This window comes from Pleurodeles waltl, chromosome 8, assembly GCF_031143425.1.
Source record: "Pleurodeles waltl isolate 20211129_DDA chromosome 8, aPleWal1.hap1.20221129, whole genome shotgun sequence".
Taxonomy (NCBI): Eukaryota; Metazoa; Chordata; class Amphibia; order Caudata; family Salamandridae; genus Pleurodeles; species Pleurodeles waltl.
Window position 1 is genome coordinate 17300473 of NC_090447.1, and position 26896 is coordinate 17327368.

Below are 26896 nucleotides of genomic sequence, written 5' to 3' on the forward strand. Positions count from 1 at the left end.
GCCCTGCTGAAACACTTAAGGAGATACATCATTTTCCCTGAGGTGGCGGATTTGCCAACAGTGAAAGGTGACTTCTATGCCCTTGGACATATCCCCAACGTCATAGGTGCCATTGATGGGACCCATGTAGCTCTGCCCCCCCCCCGCAGGAATGAACAGGTGTACAGGAACAGGAAGAGTTATAATTCGATGAATGTCCAGATGATCTGTTTGGCAGACCAGTACATCTCGCAGGTAAATGCAATGTTCCCTGGCTCAGTGCATGACGCCTACATCCTGCGCAATAGCAGCATCCCTCATATGATGGGTGAACTCCAGAGGCACCGTGTATGGCTATTGGGGGACTCTGGTTACCCCAACCTGTCCTGGCTACTGACCCCAGTGAGGAATCCCAGGACCAGGGCAGAGGAACGCTACAATGAGGCCCATGGGCGGACTAGGAGGGTGATCGAGCGGACCTTCGGCTTCCTGAAGGCCAGGTTCAGTTGCCTCCATATGACAGGTGGGTCCCTATTCTACTCACCGAAGAAGGTGTGCGACATCATCATCGCCTGCTCCATGCTCCATACCTTGGCGTTGCGACGCCAGGTGCCTTTTCTGCAGGAGGATGATCCAGATGACGGCGTTGTTGCAGCGGGTGTGCCTGTGGAGCCTGTGGACAGTGATGAGGAGGAAGCTGATGAAGATGAAAACGACAACAGGGAGTCTGTCATACAGCAATATTTTCAGTGAGACACAGGTGAGGACAATTTCATGTTTCACATCATATTACATTTCACACGTCTACCTCTATCCTGTACCTACATTTCACTCCCTATTTGTTAACTGAGTTTTCGCCCTTCCATTTCAGTTTCACTAATGTGGTAACCTACGTGTCAACAGCTTGCACCCTTGAAAGGCTTGTGATGTGTGACATTGGTATGTTGGCCTTCCAATGGGTAACCATTTTTAAGACTGTAATTGACAATACACAGTTCACAATCATTGACTGACTCCAATATTATTATGTTTTCAAGGGTGTTTATTGAAGTGCATAAAAATGTTGGGGGGTTGTGAAATGGGGAGAGGTCATGGTGGAAGAATGTCCATGGCAGAGTCCAGTCTATTAGTCCCACAGGTACATTGCACATCTGGCCATCTGGGGCAGTTCCGATTTGGACAGGGTAACAAAGTGGGACAGTGGGGGGACAATCAGGGTGGTCTTATTTCCTGGCGGGGGTCTTGCCGTCTTGCTGTGTCCTGTTCCTGGATCTCAGGGACCGCTTTCGTGGTGGTTGTCCGTCTGCAGGGGGTGGGGTGCTGGTGTGGTGGTCCTGTGGTGGGGCATGCTGTCCACTAGCGCCGGCGGAGGTGGTGGGCATTTCATCATCCTGGCTAGTGTCAGGGGCCCCTTGGAGTGCCACGGTGTCCCTCAAGGTCTTTTGAATGTCCGTCAGCACCCCTACGATGGTGCCCAGGGCGGAGCCGATGGTCCTGAGCTCCTCCCTGAACCCCAAATACTGCTCCTCCTGCAGATGCAGGGTCTCCTGCAACGTGTCCAGGACCGTTGCCATCGTCTCCTGGGAGTGGTGGTATGCTCACATGATGGAGGAGAGGGCCTCGTTGAGAGTTGGTTCCCTTGGCCTGTCCTCCCTCTGTCGCACAGCAGCCCTCCCAGTTCCCCTATGTTCCTGTGCCTCCGTCCCCTGGACCGTGTGCCCACTACCACTGCCCCCAGGTCCCTGTTGTTGTTGGGGTGGTGGGCTACCCTGGGTGCCCTGTAGTGGTGGACACACCGCTGATTGACCAGTCCTGGGGACCGGGGTATGGGCCCGCTGGGTGGGTGCTGTGCTGGTGTTACCAGAGGGTGGCAGCTCGGTGTTGGGCTGTGGCTGGGCAAGGGGAACCGACTGTCCTGAGGCCCACGATGGTCCGGGCTGGTCATCAAGATCCAGTAGGGCAGAGCTGCTGTCGTCACTGTGGGACTCTTCTGGGGGTGGAGTGGTGTTGTCTGGACCCTCTGGTGTGGTGACGTTCCTTCGGGTTCCTGCGGGGGTATAAGTACATGATTATTGCATGTGTGTGTTTCATGGTGCGCAATGGTTGGGTGTGTGAACCTCAGTGCAGGCATTCCTGTGTGGGGGCTTGTGTGGTGATGGTTGCGGGGTGTTGTGGGTCTGTGCAGTGGGCATGCTTTAGTGCTGGGTGTCCATGCTTAGTTGTGTCATGCAGGTCTTGGGGTTGGGATGGGTGGTTGGTGTTATGGGTAGATTAGTGAGGAGTTAGGGTGATAGGGGAGGGTGTGAGGGTGGGGGTGTGTGATGTCATGCAGGTAGGGTGGGGGATATGATAGTGAAGATTTGACTTACCAGTGTCCGTTCCTCCAACGACTCCTCCGAGGCCCTCAGGATGCAAGATGGACAAGACTTGCTCCTCCCATGTTGTTAGTTGTGGGGGAGGAGGTGGGGGTCCGCCGCCAGTCTGCTGTACCGCGATGTTGTGCCTTGATTCCGTGGAACGCACCTTCCCCCTTAGGTCGTTCCACCTCTTCCTGATGTCCTCCCTATTTCTTGGGTGCTGTCCCACAGCGTTGACCCTCTTGACTATTCTTTGCCATATCTCCATCTTCCTGGCTATGGATGTGTACTGTACCTGTGAGCCAAATAGCTGTGGCTCTACCCTGATGATTTCCTCCACCATGACCCTGAGCTCCTCCTCGGAGAAGCGGGGGTGTCTTTGGCGTGACATGGGGTGGTGTGTGTGATGTGTAGGGTGGTGTGTGTGTTGATGAGTGTGGTGAGTGTAGTGGTATGTGGTGTTTTGTGCGTGGATGTTGTGTGGGTGATGGTGTAGTGTGCCTCTGTGTGATGGGGTTCTCTATTCTGTGGTGTATCTCTCTGGCCTTCGTCTCTAATTTGTGGTCGTAGGGGTTTGTGGGTGATGTGGGTGTGTGTTTTATATTGTATTGGATGTGTGGGTGTGGTGTGTGTATGTGTATCAGGTGTGTGTATTTAGAATTGTCCAATGTGGCGGTGTTTTGGAGCTGTGTGTGTATTTTGAGCACGGCGGTGTGTACCGCCAATGGAATACCGTGGTTGAAAGACCACCGCGTGGATTCGTGGGTCGTAATAGCATCAGCGTGTTTCTGTTGGCGTTGAGGTGGAGGATATGTTTCCGTATGTTTATCGCTGACCTTTGGTGTGGCGGTATTGTGTGGGTGTCTGAATTTCGGCAGATTCCGTAATGTGTGTCATAATAGCTGTGGCGGTCTCCCGCCACCGCCGCGGTGTACTGGCGGTCTTCTGCACGGCGGTAAGCGGCTTTTACCGCCAATGTTGTAATGAGGGTCAATATCTGAGGGACATTCAGAATATTTCCCTGGGAATGCATTCCACCCATTGCTGACCATTGGCTTTGTGGTATGTAACTCACATTTTCTTGCTTTTTATTTGGTGGCAGTAATTGTTTTAGGCTGTCTTGCTTGAGTTCTTCTCTTCTATTGCCCAAACCCTATTTACTGTATTATTCCACCAGTACTGGATTTTTGTAAGCAGGTCTTTGAATCTTGTTCCTGTCTTGTCAATATGTCACTACCCCACAATACTCTATGCCATTCTGTTCCACTTTGTGCTATTCTTCTTTATGCCACTGCAGTCTACCCTGCACCATTCCACTCCATGCCATTCTATTCTGTGCAGCTGCACTCTATGCCACTGCACTCTACACCACTTTACTCAAAACATATACAATCTATGCCACTGCACTTTATGGCAATCTGCTCTGCACCACTGCACTGTACTCCACTATACTCTACTCTGCAACACTCTATGCCACTGCACTCTACTCCTCTCTACTCTATACCATTCCACTCTATGTCACTTTACTCTGCACCACTCTGCACCAATGCACTTGATGCCCTTCTACCTTACACCACTCCACTCTGCCACTCGGCTCTATGCCACTCTACTCTGCAACACTCCACAACAATGCACTCTACGTCAAGTGATCTATGCCACTCCTATCTACTGCACACCACTGCTCTCTATGACATTGCACTCTACGTAACTTCACTCTACACCTCTCTACTCTGCACCACTCTAATCTATGCCATTGCACTATACCTCACTTTACTATGCACCACTGCACTTTTACACTACACCATGCAGTCTGGGCCACTCCACACTAATCTGCACCACTCCACTCTATGCCATTCTACTCTGCAACACTTCACTCTGGGCCACTGCACTATATGCAAATGCATCTATGCCACTACTCAATGCCACTGTACTCCACCCAGCACCATTCCACTCTATGCCACTTCACTCTTTTGTGAAACAATCTACTCTGTTCTACTGCACTTTATGCTACTCTACTCTACTCTGTGAAACTCCACTATTGGTCACTGCACTGTACATCACTCTACTTTACACCACTCTAGTCTACTCTATGCCACTGCACTCTACCCTACACCACTCCACTCTACCCTGCACCACTCCTCTCTATTCCACTTCATTCTACTCTGAAACAATCTACTCTATGCAACTGAACACTTTTTTCCACTGCACTCTTTCTTCTACTGCATTCTACTCCACTGTATGCCTCTACACTTTATGCTGCACCACTCTATTTACTCGGCACCACTCTCTCTATGCCACTGCCCTCTACGCCACTCCACTCTAACCTAAACCACTGCACTCTACATCAATGCTCTCAACACCACTTTACTAAAAAACAGTGCACTCTATTCCACTGCACTCTGTGCCATTACACTCTACGCCACTGCACTCTCTACCCCTTTGAATGCTATGGAACTTTATTCTACTCTGCACCACTGTGTTCTTTTCTATTGCTCTCTGCACCACTCTACTATCCACCACTGTATTTTATGCCACTCTAATCTACTCCACTGCACTCTACACCACCTCTCTGTACTCTACAAACTGCACTCTCTGCCACTGAACTTAACACCACTCTACTCTATACCACTCCATGCCACTTCACTGCATGATACACGACTCTACACCGTTGTGCTCTGTCACTGCACTCTATGCCACTCTATTTTACTCTGCACCATTGTACACTACACCACAGCTCTCTGCACCATTCTACTCTTCAGCACTCCACTCTGCACCACTCTACTCTGGATGCTGCACTCTACCCCTCTGCATGCTATGCAACTCTATTCTACTCTGCACCACTGTGCTCTACACCACCACTGTCTGCACCAATCTATTTGGCACCACTCCACTGCACGCTGCTCTACTCTATGCCACTGCACTCTACACCACTGTTCTCTACTCTGAATACTGCTCTCTCTCCCACTGAACTCAACACTACACTACTCTATGCCACTAAATACCACACCACTATATGTTATGTCACTCTACACCATTGTGCTCTATGTCACTGCATTCCATGCCACTCTAGTCTACGCTGCACCACTATACTCTATACAAGTCATCTCTGTGCCACTCTACTCTATGCCACTCTACTCTGTGCCACTCTATTTTACACACTGCACTTTTTGCTACTTATACTCTCCAAGGTTGCACTCTCCACCACTGAACTCAATGCCACTCTACTCTGTGTCACTGCTCGCTACATTACTGCACTCTACTGCATGCTACTCAAATCTATGCCATTTCACTCCATGTCACTGCACTCTTCGCCACTCTATTCTATCCTGCACCACTGTCCTTTATGCCACTGCTCTCTGCTCCACTCTACTCTGCACCACTTTACCCTATGCCAATGCACTCTATACCATTGCACTCTACGACACTGCAGTCTCCTCTGCACCAGTCAACTCTACAGCACTCTACTGCACTTAAAGCCACTACTCTCTGAATTACTCCATGCCACTCTAATCTATCCTGCACCACTCCAAACCACTGCACTCTACACCTCTGTACTCTACCGTGCACCAATCCACTCTACCCTAAATCACTTCACTCTAACCCACTTCGCTATACTATGAAACAATCTAAGCCACTGCATTCTATGCCACTGCAATCAACTCTGCACCACTCTGATCTATGACACTGCACTCTACCGCAGGCCACTCTGTCACTGCACTCCATGCCAATGCACATTTCACCATTTCACTGAAAACCAATGCACTCTATGCCACTGCCTCTATGCCAATCTACTTTGCACCACTGTACTTTATGCCACTTCACTCTAGGCCACGGCTCTCCACTCTACAACACTACACTAGTCTACTCTATGACACTCTACTCCATTAAACTCTAATCCAAAGTACCCCACCATACTCCACTCTATGCCACTCCATGCTACAGCACTCTACTCCCCTCTATGATGCTCTAGATAAGTCTCTCTATTCTACTACATGCCACTTTACTCCAATCCATTCACTGATACACTACTGCACTTTACTCCACTCCACACCATGCAACTTCACTCTTCTCTACACCACTTCACTCTACAACACTCTACTCTATGCCATTCCACTATCATACACTACTCCACTGTATGCCACTCCACTGTACGACAATCTACTTCACTTTATGCCACACTACACTACAACACTCTACTCGACTCTATGCCACTCCACTCTGCTCTACACCACTCCATGACACAGCATACTACTCCACTCCATTCTGACACTCTACTCCACTCTATAGCACTCCATTCTGCTCGGCTCTATGCTCTTTCACTCTATGACACTCTAGTCCCTCCATGACACTCCACAACACTCCACCCCAATCCTTGACAGTGAACTTCACTCCACGGCATTCAACTCTACTCTACACCACTCTATACCACTCCACAACACTCCGCTCTACTCCACTCTATGACACTCCACTTTATGACTGTCCACTCCATGCCACTCTCCTTTACCCACTGACTTTTAGTCGTGCTGAACAGCAGCCACACAGATAGAGAACATGGCTAAACCGTATTGGCAAAGCCACTAGCCCTTGCATAGACAAGACATCTTGGCAGGCCAACGCGTGTCTTAGACTTCTTGCCAGAGCACAGGAGGCTTTGTTTAATTGATAATATTCTGGTAATTGCATCCGGACCACCAAACAATGAATGATGCCGCCTGGTGCTTCTCCATTCTGTACCTATTTGCTGCAACCTCCTCTGCCCTAGGCTTCTTCCACAGGGCTTTGACATCGAATAGGAGCACGACTAGCGCTTTACAAGCAACAGCTATGATAACTCAGTATAAGCCAGACACGAGCCTGCATTGGAGGAAAAGGTTGAGATCAAATGTTTCACAGCCTCACCATGGCACCTAAAGTAGCCCTGACCGACAGTGACAAGAAGTATTCCCAAGTCTCATCAAGCCCTCAGTGTCTGCAGCCCTCTGATGAGAGGGCATGGAGAGGGCACCGCCACGATTTCTGCTTCCTTACTTTCACATTTCTGTGTATTCATTCTGTTTATACGTGACATTTGATTTCCTCATGCTTGACGATCTGAGTGACATTTTATGGTGAGTGTATTCAAACCCTTTTGTTCAGTTAATGAGTGCATGACCCTAAACACAAACTGCTCCACATAAATGCGATTCACAAGTCTGTTTAAAAAGTGTTTGTACTCATTGACACTAATGAAGCAGTGATGAGATTCTAAACCAGCACCGAATGTAGACAATCAAAGGGGCATATTTATACTCAGTTTGCGCCGAATGTGCGTCAAAAAGTTTGACTCACATTCGGCGCAAACCTTGCCCCATATTTAAACTATGACGCCCGACCCCGCAGACGTCAAAAAACATCCGTGTGTGTCATTTTTTGGATGCAGGAAACCGCCTTGCATTAATGACATGCAAGGTAGGCGTTCCTGTCCAAAAAATTACTTTAAGGCCTGAGCGCCTTATTTATACTCCTGCGTCATTTTGACGCACAGGAGGGGGCGGGCCTTAAAAAACGGCGCACAGCCTGATGTGTGCCATTCTTTAACGCCTGGGTGAGGGCAGGCGTTAAGGGACCTGTGGGCTCACTTCCATGGTCTCAGACCATGGAAGCAGTCCAGAGGTGCCCTTCCCTGCCCCCAGGGGCACCTCCTGCCACCCTCGCCCACCCCAGGAGGACACCCATGGATGGGGGGACCGATCCCAGGTCAGTACAGGTAAGTTGAGGTAAGTATTATTTTTATATTTTTTAAAGTGGCCTGCTTTGGGCCTCCCTACATGCCACTGTGCCAAATGGCCATGCCCAGGGGACAGAAGTCCCCTGGGCATGGCCATTGGGCAAGGGGGCATGACTCCTGTCATTTCAATGAGGGTTGTGCGTCAAAAAATGGCACAAGTTCGGTTTGAGCCATGATTTTTGACTCAAACCTGACTTGCACCATTTTTTGATGCACAACCCCCATTTTCCCCTACGCCGACGCTGCCTGGTTTGAGTCATTTGTTTTTTACTCTGACCAGCCCGCAGCTCCGGCTAACGTCAATCCTTAAATAAGGCCCGCATGGTGCGTAGGAATGGCGTTAGCTGGCGGTAAATGTATAAACATGGGCCAAAATGACGCTAATCTGATAGGGTTGATAGGTAATCAATAGGACTGTAAAGTCAGAACTGGCTAAAAGCGTACTTTACACAAACCCTGGAAAATATAAATAAAGTTTCTCATTCAATGGCATTTCCCACCTGCTGGCGAAGGAACTGTTATGCACAATTATTCATTTACTTAAATTGGACTGGCAAATATCAATATATTGGATTTATTTTGCCGCCCGTGCACTACAGTCACGTGTGTTAAACCGGCCCATCTACTTGGCTCCAACACTCTTCCCAGCAGCTGCAACATATTTCTGGAACAGACTTGGCTGATCAGGCAAGAGCGCCGCTTCTTCAGGGGTTCATGTGAACTTGCACATGTGTTTTGACCAACAGAGCTGGCTGCCACTAGGTGTCACTGTCAGATACCTAATAAAAAAGAGCATCACCATCCACAAGAAGGCTGGGAAAAAGAGTTCTCCAGCTTAGCTTTCTCTTATCTTGTGTGTGTGGCCAATTACCGATCAGGAGGTAAAGTGGGTACTGAACTTAAACGGTGTTAACCTAACGTGAAATGCGTGATAGTTGGCAGGACTACAGTCGTAGGAAGTGGGGTCAGGGGCATGTTTGCTGGCCTTAGGACTCTGTGCATTTTTATCACTGCTAGCCAGTGCTAAAGTGCTTGTGCTCACTCCCCTAAGCATGGTCTGAGTGGCATATTTAATTTACTTGTACATCCCTAATAGAATGGTGTACCTTATACCCACGGCCTGCAAATTAAATGTTATCAGTGGGCCTGCAGTATGTATTGTGCTACCCACTTAAATAGCACTTCAAAACATGTGCCAGTCCTGTCATTACAGACTGAATGCAGTGTTCCACTGCTATGTTGACTTGGCATTTCAAACCCTTTACCAAGCAGTAAACTCCCCTTTTATTACATATAGGTCACCCCAAGGTAGGTCCTACGTAGCCCATAGTGCAGAGTGCTGTGGAAGAAAAAGGTAGGACATACAATTTTAAGTTTTACATGTCTGGTACTGAAAAACTCCCACATTAATTTTACACTACTGTGAGGACTACCCCTCCAATATTCAGTAAACTGTAATTCCTAAACCAAAGGTGGTAAATATAACATGTTTGGTATCTATGAACTTCAAATAATAAATCCTTTCTAATGGTATTGACGGATTTATCATTATAAGTTTGAAAATCCCACTTTTATAACGTTCAAACAACAAAATGTTCCTGAGGAATTTGTTCATAAATTACTTTAGTGTTGGTCATACGATCCAACTGTAGTGCCTATAAATGCAAACAAAGTAAGGAAGCGTACTGTTTTACAAAGAAATATATTGATAAAAAATAAATATATTAGTAAAAGTACAATCAATCAATGTAAATAGTATTATTCAATTAACATCTCAATGTGCACACACAGACATGCACTCTGGCTTCCCTGTATTGCACATCTCATTGTACACATACATTCCAGTGCAGGCTTCTCTGTATTGCACTACTCAAGGTACATTTACATTTCAGTGCACTTACAGCAGCAGAATTTGAGATGATTGGACCTGTAGGCCCAACTCCAGTGACACAGGTAAAAAGACCTAGTCAATCTATTGATCACTTTTACTTGAAAAACAGTATGCTGCCACTGATGCCATTGGTCTTCTTAACTCCTCCTGAAAGGCAGTATTCTTTCACCACACACTAGTAATGCTTTCTGGTGCCCCTCCTGGTCTAAGAGAGACAACAATCTATGAGGCAGGCCTACGTCATGGCGCACACTCATGATGCTTGTTCCACTTGGCCAAAAACGAGCACCAGGGATCCTAATATAATTGCAGATGGGCTATCAGGGCAAGGTGAGCAAGGATGATACATGCACACCGTGCCCTGAATGCCCTGATTATTGCATCTTGCCACCCATGGCAGTGATACACGTCTGTTACCATGTAAGAGACTTTTCTAACCCAACATTTGGGTAGGGAACCATTCTCCAATTCGACCGGATGATTAGAGTCAATTGGGACCAAACTGTTTTAAATTAATTTCAACTGTAGAGTAAGAGTAGAGTGCAGCTTCAAAAAAGCAGTTCTATCCTGATGCTCATGGACGTAGTCTTCCAGTCATGATCTTGTCTCAGTCAAGAGATGAAGATACTCTGGAGAGTGTTAAGCTCATGGCAGGCCAAACATTGTTTACTAATTTTCTAGGATAAACTAGGATCTTTCTGCAGCTTGTGAGGGATGTGAGATGCTCACACTGGAGTATTTTAGCTGCAGGGTGATAAAATCAGGCTTGACATTTGGAATACATTCCTGAGTTTGAAGGATGCATTTACACATTTGATAACAAAATTGATGACTACAAAATGACTCAGATGCATGATCTTTGTCCTAAAGATGTCAAGCAAACAGAGTTGCATGCAGAGAGTGTGTTTTGTTCAGTAATGAGTATATCAATTATATCATATCCCTCTAAACATCACAAGGTTTCCCAACTACCTTTTTGTAGGAGGCTTGCTTGGTTTGTAGTGGGTACCACAGATACATAGACCAGAGTCCCTTATTAGTGAAATGTAGGCAGTGTCTAGAAGCCAGGCTCTCTAGTGGTAGTGTGGATGACCAGTCAAGGCCTAACTAGGAGACAGGCAAAGCTCATGCAATATCACTATAGTCATACAGTACTTACACACATGAAAGAAAATGCTCAGTGGTACAAAAATAAAGGTACTTTATTTTGGTGACACACTTGCCAAAAATACCATAGAGACTATACTCCCTTACGAGGTAAGTAAAATACACAACATATACACTAGTATCCAAAAACAGGTAAGTGAACAGTTGGAAAACAGTGCAAATAGTGAAAATCACAATAGTTAGAAATGGGCCTAGGAGGAACACAAACCATATCCTAAAAAAGTGGAATGCGAATGTTGGTTTCCCACCTAGTGTGTAGAGGGGTGCTGGGAGTATTATAAAACACCAAAGGTAAGTAATAGAACCCACCCTAGAGCCCAGGAAATTAGGAGTAAATCACAGGAACTTTCCTAGAACACACAAGAAAACAAAAAAGAAGATAATGCAAGAACCAGAAGAGACTGCAAGAGTGGATTACTGGACTTGAAGACCTGTGGAAAAGGGGACCAAGTCGAAGAAGTACTGAAGAGTCCAGGAAGAACAGGAGCCACTGTTAACCCGGGTGAAGATGCAAAAGAAGAACCACCGGTGGAGAACAACAGTCAGTACTGCACCCAAGAAGATGGATGCTGGTTCCTGGTTGGTGCAGAAGATGTCCCACGCTGGATGGATGATTGTAGTCTGGATTGCGTTGCTGGATTCCGCCAACAAGCCTTGGTAAACGCAAAGCTCAGGGTTAGCAGAAAATTTCGCTGCCTAGGATCAGGAAGGACCAGGTCGACTCTACTCAGGAGGAGGAGTCAAAGGGGGCTCCCAGCAGTTCAGAGAGCCCACAGAAGGCCAGGCAGTCCATACAGGAGTCCCACAGCACGGGGACAAGGAAGGTGCAAAAGGAGATCCAGGCAGCACTACACAAAGGGATCCTACACCCTTGGAGCACCACTCAGGAAGCTGTGCATTGAAGGAAGATGTGCTGGTGGCTGGAGCTGCATGGTGCATGGAGAACTTTGTGGAAGGATGCCAAAAAGCCTTGGCAACTGCAAAACACAGGGTTCACAGGGGTACAGTCTTGTGTGGGGAGGGAGGCTCTTACCTCCACCATAGTTGGACAGTAGGACTTCAGGACCATTGGGAACACTTCAGTCCACTACCCGTGATGCTGGATCAACACACTTCTTCAGGAGAGGGGACCCACGCCAATGGTCATCGCTGCAGAGGGGTGCTTGCTGAAGCAGGGAAGTGACTCCTTCACTTCAAGGGAGATTCCTTTGTTCTTCTGGTGCAGGCTGAAGACAGACAGTCCTCAGAGGATGCACGTCCTAGAAACAGTTGCAGTTGCTGGCAGGAGCTTAAGATACAATGTTGCAGAAGTCGTCTTTGCGTCTTTGTTGCAATTTGTAGAGTTCCTGGAGGGTCCAGGTGCAATTTCTTTGGTAAGAAGGTGAAGTAAAGGATTCAGAGGATTCCTGCCGGAGTCTCGCAATCCGGATCTGAAGAACCACCCAAGAGAGAGACCCTAAATAGCCCTGAAAGGGGGATTGGTCAGCTAAACAGGTAAGCACCTGTCACGGGAGGGCTCTGACGTCACCTGCTTGCACTGGCCACTCAGATGCTCCCAGAGTGCCCTGTCAACTTGGAATCCAAGATGGCAAAACCCAGGGACACTCTGGAGGAGTTCTGAACACCACCCCTTGGGTGGTGATGGACAGGGGAGTGGTCACTCCCCGTTCCTTTGCCCAGTTTCAAACCAGAGCAGGGACTGGGGGTCCCTGCAACTGGTGTAGACCTCTGCTAGGGCAGGGGTGCACTCACACACAGGTACTCTGCACCTAGCCTTCAGGGCTGGAAGGCCTGACATATAGGTGACTTCTAAGCGACTTGGTGCAGTGTAAATGGCAGTTAACGGATGCATGCACCATTTCACACAGGCTGAAATGGCAGTCCTGTAGAAGCCTTTGCATGGGCTCCCTATGGGTGGCAAAAGAAATGCTGCAGCCCATAGGGATCCCCTGGAAGCCTCCCCCGCCCCCTCTCACCCTCAGCACCTTGAGACCCTAACGGGTGAGTAGCGCGCTCTACAAATTACTGATTCATTGATTCATTGATTGGAACCCCAATGCCCTGGGTACCGAGGGACCATATACTAGGGACTTATAAGGGGTGACCAGTGTGCCCATTTTGGGTGAAATACTGGATTGCCAGTATGCAGTGACAAAATTTAGAGGAGACAGAGCATAACCACTAGGGTCTTGGTTTGCAGGATCCCAGTAACACAGTCAAACACAATGACATCAGGCATAAATTGGGGGTAACATGCCAAAAAGAGGGTACTTTTCTACACATTTCTTCTCCAAGATAGTTTACATGTCTATTTTTCAACCAGGTCACTAACTCCCTTTCTTCTATCAACCTCTTATAGTCAGGCTTCTATCCGACTCACTCAATTGAAACTACATTCTCTCATGTTGCCACCTTTATTCCCCCTGCTTGCCACATACAATCACCTATCTTCTATAAACTTTCTTCTTGACTTGTTGTCAGCATTTGACACCGTAAGTCATTCTATAAAAAGTTCTACATTCATGACATTCATATCAAGGGGTAAACTATAAAGTGTTTCTTGTGGTATATATCAGGCATGAGATTCCAAGTGATCATCGTCAACCCCTCCTCCTGTTGGGGTCCTTCAGTGGTCCATCCAAAGTTCACTCCTATTCTCACCATACACCACCTTCCTTTAGACATTAACACCCCTCCCATCTCTCCTATTATGTTTTAAATTGATTGAATACAAGTCTTCTTTTCCTTTCCTACCTTCACCCTGTGCAGCCAATCTCACAATTGTCTATACGTAGTAAGTCGTTAATCACTTCAAAAGCAGCACATTACCAGATACAAAATATGAGACACATACACCCATGTCTCCTGTTCCAAGACACCAATGCACTGATGACAAGAGTCATTTCTTCATTTGTCCCTGGGAAATATCTGTGGGGCCCCATTCTCTTATTTTCATTCACTCCGGGGGACCCCCTTCCATGGAAACTGGCACAAGAAAGGGGTCTCTTTCCACCAAGGCGTGCAGATGGGGAGCACCGTCGTGCCCCTCAAGCCAGAGGAAAGTGACCCGAGACCCCATCCCCAGGCACCCCAACAAGGTAAGACAAAAGCAGGAGTAGTGCACAGAGGAGGCAAGGAGATTCAGGAATCCGGCTTCCATGCCAGTGAGGACAGAGCTAGTTGCCCAGGGAGCCGGCCCTGTGTGTCCCCAGTGAATAAGAGAACTGGGGTATCCTTTAAAAAAATACAAACAAAAAACAAAAAGGAAACCATGTGGCCCAAGGCCCAATGGCTGGGAAGCAATGCTGCTGGAGCTTCCTAATTACTGCACCCGCTCCCGCAAGGGAGCACCCCATTATTCCCGCTAGTGTTTCTTCAACTTGCCTATTCTTCTTTCCTTTGATGCCCATGAAACGTTTAGTGGCGCCACCAACAATGTTATGGGGAGCTGCAGGAGGCATAGCAGCCTTCCCAATAATGGTTACAACGGACCCTAAGTCTGCAGGGTCAGAAGGAATTATGACTGTCCCAGGATATTCATTTTCACATCAAACACTCCCAAAGCTGGAGCATTTGCTCTTCAGCTGAAGTGCAGCGTTCTTACTCATGTGGCTTGAATGTGTATAAAAAGACACAGACACATATTCTGTTTATCCTCAGTGCTTTATCAACCAATGATCCTGACAGTGATGGTTGAGCCATGTTAAACTAAAGTGCTTTCTTGACAGTCATTCCTGTGTGTACACATGGTTATTATTGATTGTTGTATTTACACAAGACATGGTGGTGGTTGCAACATATAGATATTTTCCTTCTAATATGGTCCACTTTTGAAAAAAGCAATAGGCTTGACTTCTATGCAGTGATGAACCTTGGTAAAGCTAATAGGCTTGCTTTATTTGAAGTAATACCCCTTTATATAAGGATGTCTGTCTGGTATAGGAGGGTGGAATAGTGATTTGGAGTTTCATAGCCCAGTAGGAGTCACAAATGATTACAGCTCATCATCTAAGGTATATTTAATCTGCCTTGTACATTAATAGTTAGTAGTGTGTGCATTAAGGGGCAGATGTTTCAAAGCTTTTTGCATTCGCAAATGCTGCAAATGCCCGTTTGCAAATGCAAAAAGCCCTTTCAGAATGTATCAAAGGCATTCTGAATGCAATTTTAAGGAATTGCTAAAATAACGATTCCTTAAAACTGCGACTCTCTAAATAAGAAATCGCAAATAAGGAATCCTTATTTGCGATTTCTAAAGCACATGTATGAAGCAATTCCTTAATGCGAATTGGGCATTAAGGAATCGCTATTACCACCAAGTTGAACTTGGTGGTAACCATGTGCAAATTTTAAAAATGCATTTAAAATGCATTTTTAAAATTTACATGTAAAGCACACATGCCCTTTTGGCATGTGTGCACCTTACATGTTGTTAAAAAATGTTTTTGGGTGCAGCAGAGGGGGCCTTAGGCCCCCAGCACCATGGACTTTGCATTTCCCAAAATTGCGAATTCCAGTTAGGAATTCGCAATTTGGGACATGCAAAATATTCGCAAATATGGGCCGACAGGCCCTTAGATGCGAATGGGGGCCGGTATTGCAATTTGCGATTCGGTAATAGCATTTGCGATTTTAAAGAAATCGCTATTACCGAATCGCAAATATGATACATTGCATTTTGCGAATCAGAAATAGGGATTTCTTCAAAATCGCTATTTCCGATTCGCAAAAGGCTTTTTTCATACATCTGGCCCCAAATGTACTCTTTCTAAATGCAAAGTTGAGTGCTATTATTGAGTGCTAGCGAAAGGTGATTACTAGCCCACTCCGCCTCTCCCTAGTATTCCTTGCACTCCTGTGAGAGTCAAGCGCTACAATGGGGTGCTGGGTTTCCCGGAAGGGAAACTGTGGCCCTATTACTTTCACAGGCCCTGCATCCTGCACAGCTGCTAATTCATTTTAGTACATCATACATTCAGGAACGAGAAGAACATTTTTGAGTGCATTTTTGGTTTACTGGTGATTTAGTACTTTTTCTGTAGTAATTCATTTTATCCCAACTGTAAGAGTGGATCAGCCTACAGGAGGGAAACGTTTTGGTACAGCAACCTGGATCCTATCCTGGTCTGGGTATCTCTCTATACCGTGAGTTGTTGCTAGATTGCTGTCCTTTCATGTCACCTAGGTGTGTTTTATCTGCCTTGGATTAGTACCTTGAGGATAAAGGTTTAAAGTTATTTCAAAGAGTGTAGGGAGTACTCAGTGTGTCTGTAATAATAACATCTTTACAGTACAACATTTTGTTTTCAACACTTTTTCTATCTTTCTTGGAGCACATTCATTTAGTATCAGTGTTGGGAACAGATATTTTGGTATTTTTTAAGTCCAGCGATGTTCTTGAAAAACATAAGTAGTATTTGGTGAGCAGTGACCATAACAAGTGGCAAGACAGTGGGACATCCAGATGAATATAGGTTTATGTACCGGAAACATCTGAGAGAAGACACAAAAAATACATAGGTAAATATGAAAAAAACTAAAAATGTATTGTACTATGACACACTGGAGATAAGGGAGGGGGAATGAAAGGATGACCAGATGACAGGAGATAACACAACTCTTCTTCAAAACAAACCTTTCTTTTCTCACACTCCACAGATTCTCCACTATCTGAAAAATCAACAATTTAAGACTCGCAGTGGACACGAAATATTCTTTGATGAAAATGGAGATCCACCCCCCTTCTTTGACATCATGAATTTTGGGATTTCTGAGGATGAAGGATTTCAGTTGCTGAAGGTGGGAAGCATAGACCCCAGGGACCCCAGAGGCAAAGACATCAGCATCAGCAGTGGCAGCATCCTGTGGAGTGATGGATCCTCTGAAGTAAGGCTTGAGCGAGGAAGGGCGGTGAATTTACTGATCCAGGAGTGACAGCAGATGCACCACTAATAAGATATCCCCTCACTTTCTCTTCCTCTATATACAACACTGAACTTCACCATGCTCCTTTTCCAGATGCAGAGGTTGTCTGCTAATCTATAGATTGTACCAAAGACTATCAAGACTAATAATATTGAGATACAAGAATATTGTGGACAAAATATCAGAGGCGAGAATATTGAGAATGTTCATAGAGGAAGCGCAGACTTACTGTTCATAACTCCACATCCACATGCCTTGCAGGCACATATATAATCAAGGTATATAGATGTTGAGTTGGATATAGAAAATCTATACTTATTTACCTTTTGATATTTTGGATTCAATATTTTGTCCTTCATATTTCTATACCTCGAAATTTTAGCTTCAATATTCAGGTAGATTACCAATGTATAGCGGGCCCTATAGAAGCTATCATAGTCACCAAGCTGTTGTCCATGACTAGGTGTGACTCACTCCTCAAAATCCAGGGGCAAGTTATGTTCAGTCGCAGAAAATAATTTGTGCATTGGGCCCAAAGCGTGACAAAATATGAGTCCAGTCAGTATCTGATTTTCTTTCAAGATGTTTTGGAGAAATCAGAAGACAACTGAATGGAGCCTTTGCAATAAACTTGACTCATTTCTAGTATCATATGGACCTTTCAGAGAAGCGTCTAGTCATTTAGAAGCAGTGCATTCCTAAGTACAATTCATAGGCGTAAGTCTGAACCATAGAGTGCCTTCCGAAATATGCCATGTGAGTGGCTGCCCTATGAGCGTGAAGCTTTTTAAAGCCTGAGATTAAACACATCATAAAATATATACAATGGAATATATACAATTGGATTTCCTTGATAAGGACGCATTAATGCATTTAAAGATCTCTATAGAATAATGTTGCGGGCCAGAATCCCACTGCACATTCGTTATTTAAATTCAACTGGCTAGAGCTCAATGAAGTAACTGATGGCACGGCCCCTTCTTTGGTTGTTTGGCAGAAGGTTGCAACATCTGGATTGTCTTGCATGCACATGTGAAGCCCAGTGTCCCCAACTTTCCCTTCCTACCTATTCCTTTTCTCTAAAGTATGTCTGATGTCAGTACACAACACTATGGCCCTCATTTACAAGGGCATTGTGCTACCGGAACTTTGCTTTTACCGACGCTCTGATGGCGCAGTGCCCTGCCCCATATTTACAAAGCAGTGTTAAGCCACTTTTTGTGCCACTTTTTGTGTCTTTTGCTCTTTCTGAGTGTGCACACATAGGAAAAGCAAAAACGAGGAGAAATAATAGTATTTCTCTTTGTTGTGCCATTCTTATGCCACCACTAGGGTGGCATTAGTTTTTGGTATTGCCTCAGATTTACGAATCATCAAAATGCAATGGGTGTTACTGTGGCACACCCCCCAGAAACACCCATTGCACGCCCCTTCCACGCAAAGTGCTGTGTGTGAAGGGGACATATTTACAACATGGCGTAAAGCCACAAAAAGTGGCCTAACGTCACATTGTAAATATGGTGCAGGGCAGAGCGCCACTGGAGCGTCACAGAAAGTAACGCGCCGGGGCACTAGAGGCTCTAAATATGCCCCTCAGATCCATATTGGGCCTTTGACTTGAACAAACTATACAATGCTACCCTACGAATGGGGGTGGATTTTCAAACGTTTTGCGCTGTGTTAGCAAAACAAAAGTGACACTAACCAGCCTTAAATGTTTTTTACTAATTTACTTTCCAATGCAAAACTTGTTTAATGCTGGAAAGTACCCTAAAAGTAACATAAAGCAGTGTGAGGCACTGCTCTGCCTTACTTAGTGCCAAGATGGGCATTACATGGGGGGTACATGGGCGTTCCCATGCAACCACCCATGTTTTTTTATGCAAACTCCTATCCACAAACATTAACAGACAGGGTTTTGCACCAAAAGTTAACGCCATTTGAAAGAAGATGTGAAAAGGAGAAATGTTTTCATTTCTCCCTCCTTTCCGACTTTGCATGTGTGTTGCACTGTACAACAAACTTACAAAGTAGTATAAGGTTTTAAACTTGTCTAGGCATAGTATTTAGTACTTAGGGTATCCTTCCTGTACAAAACCTATGGTAGAGTCAGGCATGCACCCTAATAGTATGGGGCTAAGGATTGTGCGAGGCGCACAGCAGCTAAAATCAGCGCCGGTGCAAGGGAGGGGAGAGGAGACGGACAGATGTCAGTAACTATGGTGCTGTCCTGCTCCCTCCCTGTCACTCAAAGCAGCGCAGTATTTTGCCCGCTCGGCTGTGTTCCTTGCTTTTTCTGTAAATCTGGGCACGCGTGTCTAGTTTACTGTGCATGTTCTCGGCACTGGCTCTGGTACTGGTGAACCGGCGCATTACAATCAGCTGGACCCGCCCACTACCAACTGGAAGAAAGATGCTCGGGAGTGGCCAACCTGGGATGAACCTGCATCACAGAGGTCCACACCCAGGGCAGGGTGGCTGATGACTACATGAATGGTCTCTAGTGATGGACGGGGGCGGGCGGGGGAGACAATGAGTCGAGCATTCGACATGATGACTCTAATCACAGAACCTGATATGAGCAGCTCAGGGCAGCTGAGGAAACAAATCACAGCGGAATACTGTAGGGATAAATTCACTCAAAAAGTACTTATGCGCAATGAAAGAATTATTTTCACAGGAATTCGATATTAGTCCTTGATAAGATTTCTTGTCTCAGTTCATTATGTAAAACCTGCCTGCGCAACTGTAAACATTCCGAAGTAAACACATTTGTGGATCTCTGAGAAAGAGATGAGGAAAAGAAAGTCCGAAATATCAAAGGACAAATACACAACCAAAATAATTTGAAGTAATTACAAAGGCCCTCAAAGGGCATCGTAGCTGACTGCCTAGCAGCACCCCTGTTACTTCCTTATGTAGAGTGGTCCAGAATTCAATCCACCTGGCGGTAGTAATAAAATCAAAATTAAATTAAATTAAAAGAGTCTGATGAAGACAGGATATATGTTGCTGCACTCCTCCCAGGGAGTTCATTGGCAGCTCATGATATGGGCTCATTATTATTGCCGCTGACTATCACGGTTCAAGATTACCCTGGCGGGAGTGGTATTGATGAGCGTGGACTGTGTACTGCACTCTGCACTGGCCACACACGGTCGGAGGTTCATGAAATCAGTATAAAGAATCTTGGATAAAAAGGAAACATCATGAAACTTATTTGCCTCTTTTTCTATTTTCCTTTCTTCTCACTGCCTCCCTCTACCTCAGACTCAGACTCAATTTGGGACCATTGCACCAGTTTGTAAAGCCCTGCACCACATTATGATGGTCATTACGACATGTAGCGTCCCTACCACCAAGAGGCTGGCGGTACGGAGGCCCTCATTACGACCGCGGCGCTACCGCCGGGGCCGGCGGTTTCCCGCCGTTTTAGCCCCAGCGGTGATAATCCACCAGGGCAGCGCTGCAAGCAGCGCTGCCCTGGGGATTATGACACCCCTACCGCCAGCCTGTTTCTGGCGGTTTGCAAGCCAGGAAAAGGCTGGCGGTAAGGGGTGAGCCGGCTCCTATGTTGCGGCCTCATCCCCGCTGGGCCAGCGGGCACAAACTTGGTTTACGCCCGCCGGCCCAGTGGGAATGTCATTATGGGGGCTGCGGGATGCGGCCGCACGGCGGTTACCGCCTGGCGGGCGGCGGTAGCTGCCCGCCAAGGTCATAATGACCCCCTATGTCTGCACCAGGTATAATGTACGCAGGGTGGCCGTTCCATCGTTAAAAGCCACGCAGAACTGGCGCAGTGAAATTTACTACATTTCACTGCACCATTCTGCGCCTTCATAGCGTAACTTTAATGCCTGCTCAGAGCAGGCGTTAAAGTGACGCTGGGCTGTTTAACATGGGACCCACCCTGCATTGTTGGAGAAGCGTCAGATTACCGACGCTACTGTAGCAATGCACCAGTGTTGCACCAACACATGCACCAGAATTTCTGGTGCATCTGTGGAATCGTATGCCATGGAGCGCTGTATTATAAATACAGCGCTACCATGGCATCGTTAAGGGGACTGGCACTAGAAAACTTGTGCATTAGTGCAGGTGCACCAGTTTTAGTAAATGAGGCCCTAAGTTTAGGCCTGAAGTCTAAGTATAGACCAAAAGTCTAACTTTACTGCCAGTAAAGTTAGATCTTTGGTCTAAGTTTAGACAAAAAATCTAACTTAGACCAAAATTCTAACTTTACTAGTCGTAAAGTTAGACTTTTGGTCTAAGTTAGACTTTCCTTTGCACCTGAGAGAGTTGCGTCACTTATTCATTTCCATGTGCAAAATACAGTTGAGGATTCAAGGACCGCTGTCCCTGGTTCAGCAACTGTTATTTTTAGTTGACAAGCCGCATGTGCAGAGAAATAAAGGAAGTGGGCAGGCCCATTCTCAGTGTTCATCGAGCTCCCGAGCAGGCTGGGGGTGAAGGGCTCTGGGGCAGTGACCCTGAGTGCAAGTACAAGCCATCCCCCCTTGCCTGCTGGACATGAACAGAGGCCGTGCCATGTGGGCTCTGGGGAAGGAGATCCCGGTTATTTGGTCCTCTTCCCACAGCCTGCTGGGCAGAGCTAAATCCAATAACAATCTAGGAATGAGAAGCACAATACTTAGAGGTAAGGCCAAAGCCCCACAAACCCTGCAGCGAGAGACCACCTCCCCTCACAAGCTTTCCCAGTGATGGAATGACTAGTCTCGTTAACCCCTCCTTGACTCGCCAGTCACTAGGGATGTGAATGACCCGCTCCTTGGGTAAGGATCTTCCACACCATGCTCAGTGCCAGCGCCAGGGAGCTCCTGGGAGCAGACTCCCCATGGCATGAGCACACAAACACTGTCTGTGATGAGAGGCAGATCACAACAAGCTTCACATATTACTAGGAGGCTCTTGGCCTGTTGATGTGTCCTGGGAGGAGAGAAACCTCCCTGCATCATCCAGAGGATGGATAACAGCTGAAGGCCCCCAGTCCTCAGGAGGATGCAGGCAGGAAGCAAGCCTGAGGATCAGGGGCCACTAAATGTTTTAATTAAAGCAATTGGTATTTTCAATATGCATAGATGCCATCATAAGTACCATTGGTAATGATGTCAGTGGTGGCATTACCCATGATGTCATTAATTGCATGTTAACTGAGTTTACAATTACTCTCTTTCATTTGTGTGTGCTGACAGGGGAAGTAGATGCTTGTTTTCAAACTCTATTCTGCTTGCTGTCCAGTGGTTTCAAAGACAGGGTAATGGGCACAAGATGTAGCCGAGAGTTATGCCATGTGCCAGACCACACTGGACATAGCCAAAAGCCAGACCCTCAAGGAAAATCTCTGGAAGGTGGACTGGGGGTGGGATCTAGTGGGTAGGGTCAAGCCCTGTGCCCTGTGAGGCGTCACACTGAAGGGAGTGCATTGAAGAAGGCCACACCAGCGCCAGGTAGGATCATGATGCATGGAGGATGGCGCAGTGCATGATTAAATTAATTGGCAAAGGATGGGCTCTACAGGTTAGAGAGGAATGAAGACTGAAAGCAGAAATCAGCTGAAGCCTACAGAGAGCAGCCTCAAGCAAGGCGCCACTACCAAACACAATGGCCTGTGGGATCTGAGGGAAGTGGTGCAGAGAAATGTGGAAGGACATGCCCTACGTCCAAAGTACACTGGACAAGGCCAAAGTCAATATCCTACAGGCCCTGGAGACAGGGGGCCATGGCTTAAGCACCTGGGACTGTTAAAAATCAAGGGTAAGGTTATTCCCGGCTGGCTATGTGTTTACTTTGGTAGTGGGAATCACAAGCTTAAACCCTAAAACTATGTAGATGACATTGCACGCCATCATCAAAGAGAAGGATGAAAATGTGTTCTTAGGGCAAAAATTCCCCATTACCAAATAGGGTAAAATTTGAATTTCAACACCAAAGCATGCTAGATTTATGAGGGATTGTCGACTTATATCCCACAAAAAACTCGCTTCCACTCTCCTGTTGATGTTTGTAATGACCTCTTCACATTTTTCATGAAATATTTTTTCCACGTGGTGATAATCATGCCTTCAGCTTTACTATTTCTCAACAGTAATGTTCATTTGCACCACGTTCCAACCACAGAACACTGCTAAAGTCGGCTCCTCCCCTTGAGTGTCTAGCCACACACCACAGGCAATTCCCACAGGGGACTGCTGGTACGGGTACTGGGCACAGGGTAAGGCCTATGAACATTCCTTATGATCAGTCACTGAAGTAGTGGGTGACTGGGCACAATACATATCTTTACACTGTGCCCGTACCCAGTGCCCGCTTTGTATGGCAACAAGTGGTGGCCAAAAAGAACATGGCAAAGCAGAAATCATGTCCTTTCCAAAGTGGGTACTGTGGACAGGATCGTTGTGTTCATTCCAGGACCACACTCTGGTTCCTGTGTTCACTGGTCCTGGCTTCTTTCCACGCTTCATCTTTCCAAGCAATCTATCACTGCAAGGGGTTATTTTAAAGCTCAAACAACCCCCAGAAAAGGGCCCTGTGGCCCTAATAAATAGCTTTCCCATGAAAAATATAAAGAGGGATAGAGATAAAAAACAGATTCTACAACGTTTTATGGAACAGCCATATCTCTGATGACTTTATCAAATGGAAGCACTTTAAATGCCTTAATAGCCAGTTAGCTACTTTAAATTTTGGGACCGCAAACAAATAGTGTGAGGCACATTGCACATTCCATATGGCCTAGTGGTGTTAAAGTAACCAGAAAAGCAGGTTTGGGAGGATGGAAAATCCAATCTACCAGACAAATCAATTCAAAAGAAATCATAGATTTTTCGCTGGTGGTCAATTTGGCAAATGTACATGGAAACTGTCCACAGTCACAACTTGTCTAAAGCAGGCAGAAGCAATTATGAGCTCTGTAATCATACCAGGTGTGGAGCATCCTTGATAAGAGTCTGAGAGAAGTTGGAACTTAAGAATCCAAGGCCCAAATTTATACTTTTTGACACAAAACTGCCATTCCAGGACGCCATCAGGGCACCAAATTAATGGAATGGTGCAATCTGGCGCAAAGGGTGGGCTAATGTCATGGAAAATTACATTAGCCGGGTGAGGGTGGCGGTATGGGAGAAGGGTATTTTGTACCAAAAGATGACATTAGGCTGGTTAGAGTAAAAAAATATAACCCAAAACCATCCATACCACATGACTGAGTCATGCCCACCACAAAGGACAAGGGTCCCCTGGGCATGGCCATTGCACCCAGTGCATGTAGGGGGGCCCATTTCAGGGCCCCGATGGCACATTAAAAAAATAAAATATTTACGTATACTTACCCTACTTACCTGGGATGGGGTCCCCCATCCTGTGGTGTCCCTCTGGTGTGGGTGGGGTGTTCCTGGGGCTTGGGGAGGGCACCTGTGGGATCTTTCCATGGTGTTTGGTCCACAGGTGCCCTAACGCCTGTCCAGAACCAGGCATTATATAATGGCGCTAAGCAGGCTTAGCACCATTATTAGGCCCGCCTCCCTTCCGTGCACCATTTTTGCGCTGGAGGATAAATAAGGTTCTAGGGTCTTACAGTCTTTTTTTGGATGGGAATGCCCACCTTGCATCTCATTGACGCAAGGTGGTATCACGCATCCAAAAAATGACTTTAACCCCAATGTTTTGACGTTAGACTACTCTAGCATCACAATATAAATATAGAGGTTAGTTTGTGATGAATTAGCGTAAAAAAATGACGCTAATTCAGCATAAAATTATATATATAATAATTCAAGAGAAGAAAGAACTTAGTTGTCCAAGAAAAGATGGAATTTAAGGATCCAAGACAGGATGGAACTTGAGACTCCAAGAGAAGATTGAAGTTAAGAATTTAAGCAAGGGAGTAGCCAGAAAATTAAAATACCCTCCCACTTTGAACCTAAGCTCTGATGGCACCAAGCAAGCAAAGCAAGTCATTGCGACCCTCCCCAGGAGAGCTTGCTTTTCTCTTTCATCCATGCATCTATCCATTCATCCTTTTATCTGCCCCCTGATATCCACCATTTCACGTTTATATTGTCATCATTTCAATCCTTCATCCATTATTCGGTCTGTCACCATTCCGTCTGCCCATTCATTTGTCCAGCTATCCATGAAACCTATCCATCCATAGATCTTCAGTATATCCATCAAATCTACCCATCCATCCATCCATCCATCCAAGACTTCCTTTCACTCAGTTATCTATCCTTTTACTTATCCCTCCCCTTTCATCCATCCATTCATCCTTTCAATCATTCATCCTTCATTTTACTTCATCCATTCTTTCACTCAATACGTCCATCTATCCTCTCTTTCACTCATCCATCCATCCACCCTTTCTCTCAGTCATCCATTACCTCACTCATCCATTAATTACCCCTTTCATTCAACCATCCACCTAGCCTCCCTTTCACTCATCCATCCATCATTTTACTCATCCTTCCTTCATCATCTATCCTTTTGCTCACCCATCCATCCACCCTTTCACTACGTCCATCCACCTATTCCAGCTTTTCACTCCCTCCATCCACCCATTTACCCTTTCACTCAATCATCCCTTCATCCATCCACTCATTCATCCATCCATCCTTTCTCCCATCATCCATCCATCCTTTCACTCACTCATCCCTCCATCCATCCATTTACTGACTCATCCATCTATCCTTTCTCTCATCATCCATGCATCCACCCTTCATTCATCCATCCAGTGACCCTTTCTCTCATCCATCCATCCACGCACCCATCAATCCTCCCCCCTCCCAAGGGAGGCTAGAGCACTGGGGAGCGGATTTGCGGGGTGTTGTGGTGGCATGGGGTCTGGGCACCATCTGCTCTAGCTCGTTAGAGATCCGCAGGGTCTGAAGGTGCGCAGAGAGGTATTGATTTGTGAGGTACCACAATCTGCGTCTTTAGGGTGACCACTTGAATGGCTGTGAAAAATCAGGCCAAAGGGTCAAAATTAAGGACAAAAGTCAATTGTACCAACACATCCAAGGACAGGCCACACAAGACCACTTTATCAGTACATTTACCTTCTGTTTTCTACATAGCACTATTTATTCACTATGGTCTTTATGTCATTTACTCTAGGAATGCTACATTCAAGTGTTACATCATGCCTTTGTTCAAAAGTAAATTAATGCCCTTGAGCAATCCGAATTTACCCAATGTTTCTTGAAAAGAAGCAATAGCAGCATTTTGTTTATGTTTCTAATCATTTAAAAACCTATGGCATACAGTTTAGGAAACATTACTTACTGAGAGATTGACCTGGCCACATCCCTGCACGAGGCAGACTGAGCTAAAATATTGGAATATCCCAATAAAGTATGCTAAAAGGTTCTCTTCACCGAGGCTGCCCTCAGTGTTCCCAGACCTGCCTCCTCTGCGGGAGACCCAGTTCCTGTGAGCACTTTCTTTGGAACCAGGGGCACAGAGGCCCTGTCTTCCCTAGTTAAGTTAGGAGGGGGGGAGTCATCCTCCTGATCCCTAACTTCTTCCCCACCTGAGGGGAGGGCGTCCTCCTTCGCAGGGTGTTCCTTTCCATACTCCATCAAGAGCTCCTGGATCTTGGTAGGGTTGGAACCAGTTGTAATCTTTTTGAGACTACAGAGAGACCTTAACTCTCTCATCTTGAGATGGAGGTAAGGGGTCAGGTGGAGTTCCACAACCATGTCCGCTGAGCTGCTCATTATGTTACTAAGGCTGGGGATTTCATTTAGGAACTAAAAAGTACTTCTAGTTACTTACCCCTAACTCTAATAACTT

At 46.2% G+C, this 26896-nt stretch overlaps 1 protein-coding gene across 1 annotated transcript in view; it reads left to right on the forward strand.

The window, feature by feature from the left end:
• LOC138249302 (extracellular calcium-sensing receptor-like) overlaps nucleotides 1–26896 on the forward strand; it is a 106400-nt gene that overhangs the window by 49769 nt on the left and 29735 nt on the right. Inside the window, exon 5 of the mRNA XM_069203260.1 lies at nucleotides 16820–17047. Coding sequence (XP_069059361.1) covers nucleotides 16820–17047 — 228 coding nt within the window. The remainder of the gene's footprint in view (nucleotides 1–16819; nucleotides 17048–26896) is intronic.